Source organism: Chanos chanos, chromosome 15, assembly GCF_902362185.1.
Source record: "Chanos chanos chromosome 15, fChaCha1.1, whole genome shotgun sequence".
NCBI lineage: Eukaryota > Metazoa > Chordata > Actinopteri > Gonorynchiformes > Chanidae > Chanos > Chanos chanos.
Window position 1 is genome coordinate 17686153 of NC_044509.1, and position 17568 is coordinate 17703720.

The window sequence follows — 17568 nt, forward strand, 5'->3', positions numbered from 1 at the left end:
AATAAGTCAGTTATGTGAGGTCAAAGGGCAGAGGTGTGAGTGAGTTAGCAGAAGCTGAGGTTATGTGGATGTGTGGATATCTGTGTATGTGAATACATCTACTTCATCTAAGTAGAGTTCTGTTAACTCATCTGTTTAACTAAGCTAGCTGATTGGACACTGAATATAAATTGCTCAAATGTAAAAAAAACCTTTCCTTTGAATTTCCTCTGCCAAAACTTTTTAATGTTCAAAGACAGTCTTTAAAATCTAAAATCTAGATGACACGAACAGACTTGATCAAACTAATAAAAAAGTCAGATGAAAAAAAAAAGCTAGTTCAGTGGTTAAAACACTCAGGTAAATAGAAATGAAAATTGTTTAGGTAAGTACATCAATTAAAGTAGGTACACTGTCAGAGAAACAAACCACTTTTCTGTGGTGGCGATCATGTGACCCCCCCCCCCCCCCCAAACAAGAGTAATGTCTTCTGTAAACATCCTTGACTTGCCTCGTCAGTAGATCCACATCACATCAAAGTCCCCTTTCTCCGTCGCACTGACTTCTCCATTCACCCCTCTGAACCTGATTTTGGTCTCAAATTACCACCACAGTGGTGTTTTAAATCAGGATGTTCTATTTTGGTCTAAAGTCAGTAAATGGAGTGTCCGAAGGCTCCGTTTCTTCGTGGAAAATGCTTTAACTCACTGCACTGAGTCGCGTCTTTGAGAGGGATTTTAAAACTAACTGGACTGCTGCTGAAATTGTTCTTCGCATTACGAATTTTCGTGAAATTGCTTTTGTAAAAATACATTTCATTCACGCCAATTCACCAGAACTGGAGAGGGTTTGAAACTTTCGCCAAAAATTAGGTTCTATCTTACTGAAATTCTTAAACCTTTAATAGGTTTATTTTCACAGTAACAAAATGTATACAATACTCATGATAACAAGAACTAACGAAGAAAGGTGGACAAAATGTAAACACGATGTCTCTAAACACTTTCGCCCAGTATTTTGCCTGGTTTCTATCCGTCTTGACCACACGTCTTTACATTGCGTTGCACCTGTGCTAGAGTGGCGCGTCCCCATGCGAATGCGCGCCCCCAAGCAGAATATGTGGGCGCGCTCTTTATGGCAGGTCTCAAAAGAGGGGGGAGCAGCAGTGCACGAGCGCGCCATCGTTGTCAGGGACGGGGTGCAGCTGGGAAAAACACACACACACTCACACACACACGCACGTACGGCAAAACAAAAGCTGCTTCAGAGGAGACCGACCCCCGGAGCAGCCCGGAATATGACAGCGACACAGCGGCCTGGGAAAGCATAAACATGCCGCGCGGAGCAAGGGTTGATGCAGACCTTTGTTTGTTTCCTGGAAACCTTGGAGCGCGAGGGAATAAAATGGAGTGGTAGGGGCTCCAAGGCGCGAGAGGCGCGTCCACCTGCTGCTACCGGGGAGGCAGTCCGGGTTCGCGATAGAGAAGGGGGAAAAACATGATGAGACCACTGCTTTGAAAAAAAAAAAAAAAAAAATCATACACTGTCTCTCTCCACATATACTGATAAAGGGGGATCTGACTGCGGGAAGACGTGCTGCCCGGGTGTAACGGGAGGTGAGTGTGTGTGTATGCGTGTGTGTGTGTGTACGTGTGTGTGTTGCGGAGAATGCTTCACACAGGCCAGTGTGACGCGCGTCAAAGAGCTGCAGTGAGGAGAATAGGGGGGAGCGTTTGACAGTTGTCATGTTAAATCCGAAAAAAAGGCGAGAGACAGGGGGATTGTTCCTGCGTGTATGTGTGAGAGACAGAAAAGCAGAGAGAGAGAGAGAACGGCAGCCAGGTTTCCTGCCAAAGCTATAAGCGACCGGCCTGGAGCAGTAGTAAATCCTCAGTACGCGCGGCGGTGCTCATATGAGCGGGTGCGTACAGTCCAAACTGCTCCCGTATCCCCCCCACTAGCAAACAAACACATATTCATAGACCATCCCCCAAACTGACAGAAACACTCACACCCGTACGCGCACGGAATACGGTGAATAAAGTCACGTGGTGTGCCATGTTAACGATTTTCAAAATCCAGATATTTCGATTTGTTTAGCATTTGAAGGGGTCGATGAGTCGAATAGCTTGAGCTCCCCGACCTTTGCAGCATTTGGCGTTATTGAATTGGGAGGAGGTAGCAGCGCGAGCGTGCGTATGGTGCAGGGCCTTGAATGATGAAGTCAGGAATCCGACCTGTTACGTCTTTTTAAATAACCTGCGTTTCTTTCTAAACCGCCGTCACTCGCCTATTTACAACCAGAAGCGTGATAATAGCCTACGTAACCGATAGACCCCTGCTTCCTATAGGGATACGTAGTAGGCTTCCGCTCGATTTCTGATACAACTGTGCTGCTGAAAGAGAATACATATCAGTGTGGGCCTGGTCGTTCTGTCATTTCATATGACAGTCTTATCACGGGTTCAGTATTCGAATATGTTAAGCTCTCAAAAATAGCAACATTTGTTTATTGATAAAACTTTATTGTCAGAGCGTGTGGTCTTGTCCTGCATTAGCTCCATTCTCGAGCGCTGTCCGCGCGATACAGAAGCTGCCACAGTTTGAGAGTCCGCCAACGCCAGTCTAACCAGCAAGTCTGATTGTCTGTGAAGAGCTGGGTGTTAGTGTCATACTGGGAGTGTTTGTGCATTTAATGTGTCCTTTCAAACTTGCTTTTTGTTTTCAGTTCTCAGATACCAATGCTATAGTTTTGTCTTAACATTAAAAACTTCTGGTCGTCTGTGAAATTCCTACAGAAACAGCTGTTGAATAGGACAGTGTGTGCTCCCTTCAGAAACCTCAGAGAGCTTCATAAACTTTCAGCATCTGGGCTGAACGAAAGGCTGGATGGAGAAACAGAGGAGTCGATGTGTTTATGTTTTCTCTGTCCACGGAAGGAGAAGAATAAGACGTAGAACAAGCAGATGTGTGTAGACACTTTAATTTACAGTGGGAATCAAATAAAGTCGCACCAGTGGCACTAAACTGACCTCACAGCAACCAGCACATGTTGACCCACGTTAGTCTCACTTCTGCTCTCTCTCTCTCTCAGTAAAATTCAGTGAGCAGTTTACCAAGAATTACTATTACCATTTTTTTTCTTTAAACCATGATTATGTATGTTTTATTTTTGTATTGTATTTTTGAGGCACTTCAGAAAAATAACAAATACTTTTTCCTAATTTTATAAAATCATTCCCAATTTCACACAGTGCATACATCTGTCCCAACTGCACTCATTTTACACCCACCCACACACACACACACACACACACACACACACACACACACACACACACACACACTTTCTCCTCTCTGTCTCTCTCAGACTTCGATCTCTCTCCTGTAATCCTCTGCCTCTCCCTCGGAGTATGGTGCTAATGCTGGATAAATATTAATTTCGTTTTTAATAACGGTAGTTTGCCGAGGGGGCTGCTGCTCTCTCTCTCAGACACTGCCCCCTCATCTGCCTTAAGAAGCATCCCTGACTCAGCCAAGCCGTCCTACACCCTGTTATAACCGTGTTAGTACCATCTCCAGACCGTCCTACCCACACAACACCCAGACACCGTCCACTGTTACAAACACAGCTGCAGACATAGAGTCACACGTGTTTGTGTGTAACAGTGGAAGTGTTAGTGGTGAGATGAAGCGCGGGCATGTAAAGCCATGGACTGAATGAGAAAGACTGGAGTCATTAATGTTATGCTGCGGTGCAGTAGTCAGCTGGGTGTGTATGTTCATTTATTAAACAAAATGAACTTCAGGTCCCAGCTTCTCACAGTCTCCATACGCACCATTACTGCCTGGAAAATAACCAGAGGGGAGACGAGAGGAGAGTTTACTGAGTGAGAGAGAGAGAGAGTGTGTGTGTGTGTGAGAGAGTGTGTGTGTGTGTGTGTGTAAGAGAAAGAGAAAGAGGGTACCAGTACCAGTGGTAGGGATAGTACTGAATTTGTTTGTTTTGAGCTCAATCCCTGTGATAATCTGGGATTATCCTATAATACTCATGGGGCGGGGTGGGGAGGGGAGGGGGGGGAGCTTCTACCAATTATCAAACAAGAGAGATATGATACATCTGTCATTAGCCCTCTGTGCTGTGGATGTCAAAAGGCTGAGATGGGTTCCCGCACACAGACAATATATAGACAATATACAGACAATATATAAGCACATTTATGCAGCGGTCAGAGGCAGTTTCTTATGCAGTCAAAACACTGTATTAACTTACACTATTTATATCTGTGCATAATTTTGTTTGCTCTCAGCGTCTGTTGTGGCATCATTTTGATGTCATTAGCTGTTTATATTTGGAGAAAACGTTTGTGACAGTAACAGAAAAGCAAAGATAATGTCTCTCTACTCTCACATGGGGATACATTTCTTTATGAATACTGCGTATCTCTTCAGTTACACCTTGCGTTTACACATATGCGCGCGCACACACACACACACACACACACACACACACACACACCTGAGCAGTTCTCATGTACCACACTGGGTTTAGAGCCTGATCAGTGTGAGTCTGGCACTTGTTGCCTTTTGTGCTCTGTGTTTGAGGAACTCTGCACTGTGTACAGAGTGTGTCTGAGCATCAGAAGAGAGGGCGCAGAGAGGACACAATGATGTAACACAGCTCAACACACAGTAATACTGCAGAGAAAACACACAGAGAGAGACTGAATGGCACGGATGGCAACATCTGAACATTTTTAGTTTTTTGTTTTTGTTTTGTTTTTTCAATAAAAATCAAGGGAGGTGGGGACCAGCTGCAAAACTCCTGTATTTATCTGTGTTTTACACTTATACCTATCTCTCTCTCTCTCTCTCTCTCTCTCTCTGTGCGTGTGTGTGTGCAGGTTGGACAGTGCTAGTGATGTGTGTGAGAAGCAGGACAGCTCCAGACTGATGGATGTTTTACAGGAGCCTCGTTACCCGGGGCCAGAGCCAAGCCCCGCCCAGAAAAACACCACCACACAGAATGGTATCTCCACCACACCTCACACACTGACACACACCTCACACACCTCACACACTGACACACACCTCACACACCTCACACACTGTCCCCCATTACACTGCTATTCTCTGCTCTCTCAAAACAGAACTAATGTCTCACACACATCATCACACTTCACTCCTGTCTCACACTGAAGTCAGCATACAGCTCAGACAGTCAGCATACAGCTCAGCATACAGCTCAGACAGTCAGCATACAGCTCAGCATACAGCTCAGACAGTCAGCACACAGCTCAGCATACAGCTCAGACAGTCGGGATACAGCTCAGACAGTCAGCATACAGCTCAGACAGTCGGGATACAGCTCAGACAGTCAGCATACAGCTCAGACAGTCAGCATACAGCTCAGACAGTCAGCATACAGCTCAGACAGTCAGCACACAGCTCAGCATACAGCTCAGACAGTCAGCATACAGCTCAGACAGTCAGCACACAGCTCAGCATACAGCTCAGACAGTCAGCACACAGCTCAGACAGTCAGCACACAGCTCAGCATACAGCTCAGACAGTCAGCATACAGCTCAGACAGTCAGCACACAGCTCAGCATACAGCTCAGACAGTTGGCATACAGCTCAGACAGTCAGCATACAGCTCAGCATACAGCTCAGACAGTCAGCATACAGCTCAGACAGTCAGCACACAGCTCAGACAGTCAGCATACAGCTCAGACAGTCAGCATACAGCTCAGACAGTCAGCATACAGCTCAGCATACAGCTCAGACAGTCAGCATACAGTATTCAGTATGCATGTCTCTAGTATTCAGTATTCAGTATGCATGTCTCCAGTACTTTACCAGTAAATCACCTGAGATTTTACCCAGCATGGACTATCCCAGCATGGAGACTGATAATTGGCATTAGTTTTGAGAAACAAGATATGCCCTGTTTTGTAGGGTTATACAAGTTAATTCTTCTATAATGAGCTGAAAATTCCTCCATATTTATTGTGGTGTGAAATTACTCAGGACTGTAATGAAGTGGGCCCTGTGTCAACTTTCACCAATGCTGTGATGTATGTTAGTGTGTGGCAGATTCATCCAAACAGAATATGAAAACACAAATCTGAAAATGTCTTCTTGTGAAAATTAGTGGATAAGCTTTTCTTAGAGTAAATTAGAGATCATAAAAACAAGCCTTCCCAGACCACATGAAGACGTGGTATAAAATGTGTGATTTATTAATTGTTCATTTCTATAAGACCTCTTTGACGCCTGACAAACTTTCACTTTCTCGCTGTTGTGGTCCTAACGAGTTAGCTTGTCAGACATGCTGTGCCATTTTAAATTGCTACGTATCAAGATGCTGTTGTGTGATGTTATACTTCTTTTTACTCCTAACTTTAAAGTATCTTGGTTTATGCTGACTATGCAATAATTACATAAATTGAAAAGTACAACATAGTTAACGTAAATGCTCGTAAACGCACACCATAGTATTTTCACACTGAGTCTACTACATTTTTCAACCTTTTCACCTGCACCTGTCCCTGGGGTATTGTTTTGATTGTATTCCAGTTTGAAATAGAACTGAACTGAGATGATCTGGAGATGCTGAGGAGGGTGGCGGTTTGACCCGGTCACGTGTTGAGAATGTTAAATGAACTCGACCATCTTTTTCTCTCTGTTCTGTTACAGAATCACATGACCAGCTCTCCGGTGCGCCACATGATCTGCGTAACTGTGATGATATTGAGTCTGCTGTCCTGGCCCCGCCCACCCTCAGCCCGTCTGACCTCCACGACGAGTCAGTTTCCAATGCCACATCTCTTTCCTCGCTCTCTTCATTTTCTTCACTCTCCTCCTTGTCATCCCTGTCTTCTGTGTCCTGCTCAAAGCCGGTGACGCCCTGGTCTGTGCCACAGAGCTGTGATGGGGCGCCTCTCTCCACTGTGGAGTCTGGGGGCGGGGACTGCCTGAGCTGCCTGATCCAAACAAAGAACCCGACCGAACCAGAGTCCTGCGAGGCCGTGCTGGGCCTGACCTCGGAGTTCCAGACCTGTTCCACCCCCAATATCAGCATGCAGTGCCTCGGCCCCACCCCTAACGCTGGTCGCTATGGCGATCAAGTGTTGTCTGACCAGTTGCTCAGCGGACCAACCCATCCGGATGGAGCCAATGAGGGAGCTACTGAGGGAAGGCCACTGAGAGACAGTGAATCTGAGGAGGATCCCTCCTCTAGAAACATCTACGAGGGGCTCGGGGAGGAGGCGCAGGACTGGAGCTGTCTGGAGTCTCTGATCAGCGAGAGCCGTATGGAGCTGCTGGACCTGTGCTCTCGCAGTGAGCTGGCAGTCAACCTGTTCTGTGAAGAGGATGTGGATAACTACATGTTTCAGGAGGAGGAAACGGCCCTGAACACAGACATCTGTTCCCTAAAGATTCGCTACGAGTCGTACCAGGACGGAGCACAAGAGAGGAGCGAGCACGTCCTTCAGGATGACACGCAGCTCAACTTTTTCCCCAGCATTCCCTGTGGTCGGAGGGAGGGGCCAAGAGAGAAACAGGACCAGTGGGCTGAGGACAAGACAGACACCCAAGCCACACCCAACGTCAGCCCTGAGAGCAACTTTCTGTTTGACCTCAGCAACTCCCCTGAGGATTCAGCTGAATCCAGTGACGATAGCTCATGCACTGGCTCCTCCCCTGACGCGTGGCAGGCTCGACGGGCCCATGGACGCTTGTCCCGGGAGAACTCGAGCTCTTCCAGCCAGCTCAGTTACCGCCTGCGGGCCAAGAGGAAGGTAGCTTATCGGGAGGACTACCTGTATGACGTAGACTCCATTGAAGGCGAGAAGAACGCGGAGAAACGCGAAAAACAGCCTGTTGAACCGAAGAACGAGCGAGATGATGACTGGTGCCCGAAACGCAGGCGGAAGTCCTGTCGGAAGGAGCCCCCTGTAATCATCAAATACATCATCATCAACCGTTTTAAAGGGGAGAAGAACATGCGGGTGAAGCTGGGCAAAGTGGACCCGTCGGCCACGGCAGTGCGTTTGAGTTCAGACGCCATGCTGCAGTACGAGAGGCTGGCGCCTCTGAAGGCTTACTGGCAGAGACGTGAGAGGGAACAGCGGGAGCAGAACAGACTCGCTGCTGCTGACAAAGCAAAACGTCTGAATGGCTGCAAGAGGTCCCCCAGCTCCGCCCCTCCTAAACGCAAACATCGGATGGCGAGCAGACTCAGGATCCAGCGGGTCCGTGCCGTGGAGAACCCACCGATCAGCCAATTGCCAAACCCCCCAAATTGCCAGCGAGAACATTCTGAGCACACGCTAATGGTACTGGACCGAGCCAAAATGAAGCCAGGTGAAGCGCTGGGGGAGGCTGTGGCTGACTGCTCTGCGGAGGTAGAGTCCGGAAACACGGCACATGTGGTCAGAGCAAAGAGCAGGACACAGGAGAGAGAGGAAAGGAGAAAAGGAAACAAAACAGGCAAGATTAAGAAATTCAAAAGTGAGGCCCGTCTGCGGTGTAAAAAGCTGAGGGATGTAGAGAGAGAGGGAAATGCGACATCACAAGATCTCGCTGAGGTAAGCTCCACTGTTCCCCAGACACAGAGCGGCTCTCCTGATGGCATTCTGGTTGCAGGGGAAACCACCACTACCGCCAGTAACGTTCCTGATAAATGCACTTTTACACCTGCTACCCCTGGCTCTGATGGGAATGTGGTGGTTTTGCCAGGCGGATACCTACAGACTTTGCTGGAGACTTCGGATTCATCCAGCAGTACGGGCATTGCATACTTCCCCCAGCAGCAGCACCAGCAGCAGGAGGCAGGATTGTTACCCATAACCACCCCCTTGCCATCCACACAGAGCTGTGTTCTCTCCCCTCCCTCAGAGTCCGAGCTCCCGCAGTCCCCTCAGGCCGCCTCACATCACTCACACCACGCTGAGATACACAACACACGCTACATCGAATCCAACAACAACGAACCAAACTACGCTGTATCCTGGCATTCCCAACCTACCAATGAGCAGCTCCCGTTTTCTCCCGACATCCCCACTCAGTCTCCGGTGATGCCTTCTGGCTTCTCCAGGCCTCTGCCAGTGCTGGCTGTTGATGGAACCAATGTGGCAGAGTACGGGCCGGTGCCACTGGCAGGCTGCAGGATCCCGTTTGAGGAACCGCTGGTACCAGAGTCACAATCGGACCCAGATTATGGTATGAGTCCTGCAGGGTCCTGCGGTGACAGGCTTGTCAGCTTCAACTCACTGGGTTCGCTTTCTGCTGCCTCAAGCAACTACAGCTCTCTGAGCCTACGTGACGGAGAGGGGGAGAGAGAGGAGGAAATGAGCGAAATGAACGACACGTTCCTGTCTCACTGCAGCCCACGGTTGGTCCTGCAGCAGAACCTGGAAGAGGTCACTCCTCTTAGAGAATCTACTGACCTGCTGGACATCTCCAACTTTACCCCAGATAAATTCCGCCACTCCTCCCTATCTGAGATGTCCCCGCCTGACACGCCCAATTCTTCACCACAGCTCCTGGGGAATTGTGGGAAGGGTGGGAGCTTCTCTGAGACAGGAGGAGTGAGTACCTGTGGAGCAGCTGAGTTACAGTGGGACCACGGGGTTAGCACACAGCTGGAACGAGATGGGGCAGGGAACACACACCTCCTCCAGATACACACGTTCAGTCAGGAAGAGGAAGAAGAGGAACTTAGGGATCAAAAGGGGACAAAGAGGAAGGGTGGAAAAAATGGCCAAGGCTCCAAAAAGAGTAAAACGCCCAGGGCAGCTAAGGGTGAGAAGGCCAAGCTCCCTAGACAGGGCTCCCGTTCTGCACGGAAAATTAAAGCCCTGTTGGAAGGGAAAGCCGCTAAAAGCGGGGCGAGGTCACCGAGTAGCGCTGCCTCTCCCACACCCTCTCTAGGCATGCTGGGACCGCAGGGGGAATGGGTCAGTAGCGCCGCGCTGTCCGAGGATGACCAGCGTGAGTTCCAGGAACCATCCAACATCCTGTCCAACATTGTGTCAGGCATGGCTGAGGTACAGCGTTTCATGAGGGCATCTGTAGAGCCACTGTGGGGACCTTGCCTGTCTCCGGGGCAACACTCTCTGCAGAGTCAGACCCTGAAGATCTTGGGCAGCCCAGCAGACCTAAAGAAGAGAGGCAGTGCCTCGGGGGCTGGCAGAGGGAAGAAAGGGGCGGGGCGCGGGGGTAAGACCCCTCCAAAGCTCCTCCAACCCGCATTCTTCCCTCCCTTGGGCCTGGACTGCCTCCCTATGCCACATCGACCCGCCCACAAAAAGATGTACCGACACAAAAGCAGTGCTAAATTTGCCCGTGAGGAACTGTTAGCCGGAAAACGGGATGTTAAAGCTGTTGCCCTGACTGCACTGGTAGAAAAACGGAGGTAATATTTTCTCTCTGATTGCCAGTTTTTTCCCGTGCCCTCCCTCTTTTCTCCCCCTTCCCGTCTCCTTCCGAATCCCGTTGAGTTCCTCCTTCACCTCTCAGAGCTGCATGGCGCTGACTTTACCCACAATCCCCTTTTTGTGTCCCACGGGAAGATCGGAGCACCCTGCATGACAGACTCGCTACACTACCTACTGACTGGAGTTTCACTCTGCTATGGCTGCATTTCCTCTATTCATTGCTGCTTTGTTGCATTTTTAATCAAATATTTCCCTCTAAGGTTTTTTTTTTTTTTTTTTTTAATTTTTGATTTCTTAAAAAGAGAAATGCCTTGAAAGATGTTTGAAATCCTTTTTGTTTTTGGTGTGATATTTAATGTTTTTGTGTTCTCTTTTTCATTCCAGCTCTAACTCTCTGTCTGTCAAATCACTGTCTCAGAATCAACGCTTTAAACAAGCTCCATCCCCTGCGCTCTCACTCAGCAAATGGTTGCCTTGTGTTGTTCAGGGGTCAGGGGTCATGAGTAGTTTTCTCTGCTGAAGTGTATTAATTATGTTACTGTGCCAACCATTCAGAAGTATGGGCTTTAAGAGTTCCAAGGGAGACTCTTTAGAAGAGGGAACCTCCGAGTTCCTTAACTGTTCCAATCCAGCATTATTTCTTCATTTTGTCCTTTATTATTCATAGTTTTAACAGAATGAGAAATAAAGTTTCACCGTGGAACTCATTTTTTGTTCCACTGGAATCTCTGCCGCTGTCTACATGCTGTTGTATAGAAACTTATGCACTATTACAAAAATAATACTATATCAAAACATGTTTAAATTAATGTGCCAAACTATGGACAATGACTTGTACAGACATTTTTATCTACATAAATATTTGCTGTTTTTTATTGTGATGGTGGGGATGTGTGTGTTGGCTATGGGGGAATGAAAGATATCATAGTTTAGAACTCGATCCATCAGACATCTGTGATTCAAAGTCAAAAAAGACAAAGACATCATCCACTCTGTAAACTAACGCGGTCAGAACAGCAGGGATGAAGAGGAAGAGAAAAGAGACAAAGAAAAGTAATAGTTATAAACTTATAGCTCCATGATTGTTTTATTTTAATCTTCACCAAGCCATGTCATTTTTCTGGCCATCTCTCAGTAAACTCACCAGGTGACGGGGACAGTGCAGCGGAAAATGAGACATTATAAGAAATCATATGATGCATTGTAGTTGTCTTATAGCTGTCCTACAGCTGTCCTATAGCTGTCTTATAGCTGTCTTATAGCTGTCCTATAGAGGATACGTCACCAAAGCGAGACTCTTGTAAAGAGAGATCTTGTAAATTTCTGACCACAGACAGCGTTTGAGAGGAGAAAAGTGGTTACTCGGGCAGTGTTTCGGGATTTGGGCGCATTTTAAAACCCCTGTCCTCACTCATTACACGTTATCAGACAAATCATTTGTGTTTTAGTCACGGGTGGCAGAGAAGAATCTCTGTGCTGTGGGACCCCAGGGCTGGTTGTGGAAAACACTACATTCAGTCACTAATTCTGACCAAAGGTTTGATTTTGCAAACCTGACCCGAGTGTTTTTAAGATGTACTGAAGATGTTTTTAAGATGTACTGAGGGCAAGTTAACAGCACATGCATACATTTTTCTGATGCAGAATTTCATCACTTAATCTAGCAAACAAAAGGACCAAATATATTTATTAAAATAACATTTCTGATATTGACAGAGATGCATTAATGAACATAACAATGTTTTGTAATGACATATCGCCTCGTATAGTTTTCTTACTGTACTGTGGTTTTACCTTGTTAGGTTTTTTTTTTTTTGTCAAATCCATGATTTCCCCTTTTCAAAATGCAGATTGTGTGTGTGTGAGTGTGTGTGTGTGTGTACCGTATCAGAGAAGACAGAGATTACTCTACCCTGTCCCGGTGTCTCTGTTAGTGTGGCTGTTTGTGTGTGAACTGAATTAGTGTGAGTGGATGTGTATCTGTCACTCACTCATTCCTGTGACTGTGTCTCTGCTGCTCCTGAGCCTCTGTCTGGTCGACATTTACTTCACCACAGCGTTTCCACTCACTCCACACTGTCAGAGCCGCAGTGATCAACTCCTCCAGGAACACTCTTCCCACCCTGATTTTACAGTATCTCCCCGCCCTGATTTTACAGTATCTCCCCGCCCTGATTTTACAGTATCTCCCCGCCCTGATTTTACAGTAGTTTCCTGCCCTGATTTTATAGCATGCTCTTGCCCTGATTTAACGATATCTTCTCGCCCTGATTTAACGATATCTTCTTGCCCTGATTTAACGATATCTTCCTGCCCTGATTCTAGGGTAGCTTCTCACCCTGATTTTACAGCATGTTCCCACCCTGATTTTATGATAACTTCCCACCCTGATCTTACAGTAGCTTCCTGTCCTGATTTTACAGTATGTTCCCATGCTGATTTTACGATATCTTTCCACCCTGATTTTGAATGTATGATATTGTTGTGTTTCTGCCATGCTCTTAAAATTACATTACAATTATCTGTTGCCTTTTTTAATGTTAAAGAAAAAAAGAACTTTGCTAGAAAGATCTAGACATTGCCAGAGGAATTATCAATGAAATCTTGACATTGAAAAAAAAACAAAACAAAACAAAACAAAAAAACAAACGATAACTTGTATATTTTTCAGTGTGCCAATTTGTAACATATTTTGTAAGTGTATATTTTTCTTAGAAAGTGCTGTGAAGTCTTTATCGCTGTGGGTATTTATTTTTATTTTTATTTTTTTGGCCTTTTCAGGCAGTGAAAAGGATGATAATCGCCATGATTACTGGTTTTTAAACCAAAATGATAAATGACAAAAAAAAAAAAAAAACCAATTTCAGAGGCATAAAAATGGAATCATGGGAGAAAAAGCTGTGACTCTTTGTTGAGAGTTTCGTAATTGGACCAATCTTGTTGTAAGAGTGTTGTGCTCTAGTGTAAAGAATTATATATAAATATATATATTTAAGCAAAAAAAAAAACAAAAAAAAATGAAAAAGGAGAGCAAAACAATGACACTAATTTGTGATTTCATTGCTGTTTTATAGATTTTCATGTAAAATAATTATTCTAGTATTATTTTGTTTTGTTGTATCTGTTTCAGAAGTTTAACTATTTGTGAACAAGCCTGTATGGTGAAATGTAATATGGGTACCTTGCTGAGTTTTGTAATCATGTTTATGGAATAAATATGAAATAAAAGAGCTTTTGATCACTCGTTTCACGGAGATTTCTCATTCATTTGCTACGGTCACCTGGAAAATCTGACACCTGGAAAATCTGACACCTGGAAAATCTTGATTGTGTCCTGATGTTTTTGTAAGTGAACATCTATTAACATGACTGAAGATGCAGAAATAGGCTAACTGTGCAAGCATGTTACCATGTCATTATTGTCGCATTGTGGACAATTTGTCAGTCAGTTTGAGCAGTGCAAACAGTGATTGCCATCACAACTAGCATAATATTTGCATGATGAATATTTCAGGTAACAGGGAGTCTCTGGTGTCAGCATGTGAGCTCTGAGTTAACCTGACTCTGCTGTGTGTGGCTGGACTCATTGTTGACATAGTGGTATAGCTGCACCATAACGGGGAAAAGCAGCTGTGACTTGGTGCTAGTCTCTTTCTCTCCAGTAGAGGGCAGCAGTATCTAAAGGTCCACCAAAGCTACAGCACAATAACAATAATTTCTCAGTTTAGACTGACAAAGGACTGGATTCAGGCATGCCGCTGTTGTTATATCCATCAGCATGAATGTGTGTAAATAAGACTTCCTTCAGTAGTATCAGAGAAAAGTGACGTTTTCATTGGTGCAGATGAAATTACGCTTGGTCACTTACATCACAACCTAAGACACCCCCTCGGCTTTTAAAATAACTGTTCGACCTTCTCCTGGAACAATGTTTTTGATGAACAGAGAGCTTTGTCTCCCTCCCTCAGGTTGCAACCCCCCCCCCCCCCCCCGCCAATTACACATCCATGCTCACACACACACACACACACACACTGAGCTCTCTTTAGTCTCAGTTGATGGGGCTCTCCAGAATTAGAGTGTACAAGGCTGTTCTCAGGATACAGTCACTGTGTCTCTAATACAGTCACACACCCACACAACCTAAACACCACTCTGTGCATTTACTGTGTGGTCATGCATCATGCCTTCCACGGCAGGTGTGAGATTTTGCCCCATATATAACGGTAAAAGGGAGAAAAAACGTTAGGTTTCACAGCTGTGGCCATAATGTTTGTATAACATAGTTATTATCAGGTTGCTACTGATGGAAATTAAGGTGAGGGACTCTTTTTTCCAGATTATGTTTATTGTTATGAAGTTCCCCCTTTGTATCGGCTACTCTACTGGAATCTCTGATCTTCTCTTGATGGTTTGTCTTCTTTGTCCAATAACAGGCACTTTTGTGCAGTTTCACAGCAGTGAGTGCTGTGGACTGTTTGTGCAAACTAGACCAGATAAGACAACTATTGAACATTCCAGGGAGAAAGAAATCCTAACTGGAGCTGTTTTTGTGCTGTCCTGATGTTTGACCTTTGGCAGCCAAGACAGAAGGGCTAGTTCCCGTTGTATAATGTCACTGCATAAGTAGAAAATTATCTGCAAGATAAAACTGTCACTCAGCTTCTTATCCAATAAAAATGTGTGTGTGTGTATGTGTGTGCATGTGTGTGTCTGTGAGAGAGAGAGAGAGAGAGTGTGTGTGTGTGTGTGTGTGCGCTTGCTTGCTCGCTTGTTTATTTGTATGGTGGGAAACAGGGTTTTGTTGAAAAACGAGTAGTTCATGGTAGTATTTTTATCCCTTAAACACATAAATCGGGGCTCACCGTATTTATCCAATCAGAGCTTTGAATTAGCAACCGTGCTGCAGTAAAGAGGTGTGTTTATGTTTTGTGGGTGGGGTTATAAGCCACTGCCCTGGATCTCGCGCGGCGTACATAGAATCTGCTGCTAAGGAGAGCAAACTGAGAGATAAGCGAAACCCAACGGTCAGAGGAGGGAACGGACACAGACTGCTTCAGCGCCTCCGCAAGCCATTAGAAACGTGCGCTGTTTTCAATCGCTGTGGCTCTTCCACCATTACCAGGCGCCCTGGAACAACCCAGAATGCCAAACATAAAGATCTTCAGTGGCAGCTCCCATCCAGATTTAACGCAAAAAATTGTCGATCGGTTGGGATTGGAGCTGGGGAAAGTTGTTACGAAAAAATTTAGCAATCAAGAGACATGGTGAGTTTTTGTTCCCTATGTTCATGTTCAGGTATTGCTACAATGTTTTGACCAGTGCACACGACATTTTAAGCACATGGCAGAGCTATTTCAGTCATAAAAGCCACACTGAGCTTGTAGTCTTCCCTGGAGAAGTAATATGTGTTTCTATCGGCCGAATGACTCAACTTCCCAACATAACCTGCGGTAAACACCTTGCTATGCTAATTTAAATAGCTATCCTCGCGTGGCCCTTTTCCAGCTAGGTTAACGCCACAGAGCATCGCACTGTTTACAAACAGAGTGGCCAACGTGTTTGACAGAGAATGTATCCCTGAACTTGGCATGTGTCCGCTAGATTTGGAAATTGCATTAGTATTTGAGAATGACAGAAAATTACATACCCAGCTATTAAAGCAGGCGGTAGCAGTGGGTAGCAAGTCTTGCTCGTTCGTAGTGGGTCTCTGTGGCAAGCCAGACGATTTTGCTTGTACTTGTATTGAGAGATACACGGAGTGCAGTCGTTCATTAGCTGTCTGGAGTCCCTTACACCCTCTCATGTGCTGGGAACTTTGCCTCAGACATGTGACTCATTGGGTTTCAGCTTCACGATCGTTCCATGCATCATCGCAAAGTAGTGATCGACAGTTTTTCATATGTGTATGGGTAGATTCTGTGGGTCTAAATGTGAATTATTGTTGTGTTAACCGATTCGCTGAATAAACTCTGTTTATCTACTAGCCAACCGACCCTGAGTTTGTGTCTGTACGCGCGCGCGTGAGTATTTGCGCGCGTGTGTCTAATAATACCGCTGCCTTGGCTCTGATAGCAATGTTGTATGAGTGTTTATATAACTGACATTTACACTGACACTTCAGAGGCTGAGAGCGAATGATAAGAGTGGCTAAAAAATTAACGTTAAACTTCCAGATCTTTCATAAACAAGATATACATATTATTTTCCGCTTTAGTGTGCTATTATAAAACACTTAGGTTACACTTCAAAGAATTAATGTGCTCATTTTATTCATTGATTATGAGTGGTTTACTACTGTGTTTTGTTTCCCCCTGTGTTTGTTTATTTGTGTGCGTGTGTGTGCGTGTGTATGTGTGTGTAGTGTTGAGATCGGAGAGAGCGTGCGCGGCGAGGATGTTTACATCGTCCAGAGCGGATGTGGCGAAATTAACGATAACCTGATGGAATTACTGATTATGATCAACGCATGTAAAATAGCGTCAGCGTCCAGAGTGACGGCTGTCATCCCCTGTTTCCCCTATGCCAGACAAGACAAAAAGGACAAGGTGGGGGTGAGGGAACGCGGCTTGCTTTTTTCATTAACCACAGACACACGGGCTGTAGCATGCTAATCTAACAGGCTCAACAAAACTCACAGTGTTTACATAAACCGTTTCTTTCATACAGAACCTACACTCACTTATTCATACGTTATTATTGCCCCTGGGCTTATTATTATTGTGTAGTTTTGATAAAACACACTTATATAAGCAGACAGTCCATGCATACGTACAGCATGGCCCTCTACTACACACTACACTACACTATACACTACACTATACACTACACTACACTATACACTACACTATATGCTACACTATACACTACACTATACACTACACTACACTATACACTACACTATACGCTACACTATACACTACACTACACTACACTACACTATACACTACACTACACTACACTATACACTACACTACACTATACGCTACACTATACACTACACTACACTATACACTACACTACACACTACACTACACTATACACTACACTACACTATACACTACACTACACTATACGCTACACTATACACTACACTACACTATACACTACACTACACTACACTATACACTACACTACACACTAC

At 45.3% G+C, this 17568-nt stretch overlaps 2 protein-coding genes across 5 annotated transcripts in view; both read left to right on the forward strand.

Moving 5' to 3' along the window:
- The first annotated feature begins 4932 nt into the window (after positions 1–4932).
- Positions 4933–10406, forward strand: nexmifa (neurite extension and migration factor a). The gene is made up of 2 exons (XM_030792304.1): positions 4933–5008; positions 6679–10406. The coding sequence occupies exons 1-2, from the start codon at positions 4933–4935 to the stop codon at positions 10404–10406; spliced, it is 3804 nt and encodes a 1267-aa protein (XP_030648164.1).
- Positions 10407–15569: 5163 nt separating this feature from the next.
- prps1a (phosphoribosyl pyrophosphate synthetase 1A) overlaps positions 15570–17568 on the forward strand; it is an 11910-nt gene continuing 9911 nt past the window's right edge. For 2 of the 4 annotated variants that reach the window (XM_030792449.1, XM_030792446.1), the window contains exons 1-2: positions 15570–15691; positions 16789–16978. In XM_030792449.1, coding sequence (XP_030648309.1) covers positions 15570–15691; positions 16789–16978 — 312 coding nt within the window. Of the gene's footprint in view, positions 15692–16788; positions 16996–17568 lie in introns of all 4 variants that reach the window. The other 2 variants (XM_030792447.1, XM_030792448.1) reach the window with 2 other exon arrangements.

Bases quoted from the DNA above. Each gene is read 5' to 3' on its own strand.
- nexmifa (XM_030792304.1), top strand. From the start codon at position 4,933: ATGGATGTTTTACAGGAGCCTCGTTACCCGGGGCCAGAGCCAAGCCCC. The intron at 5,009-6,678 runs GTATCTCCACCA...GTTCTGTTACAG, and splicing joins AAACACCACCACACAGAATG to AATCACATGACCAGCTCTCC.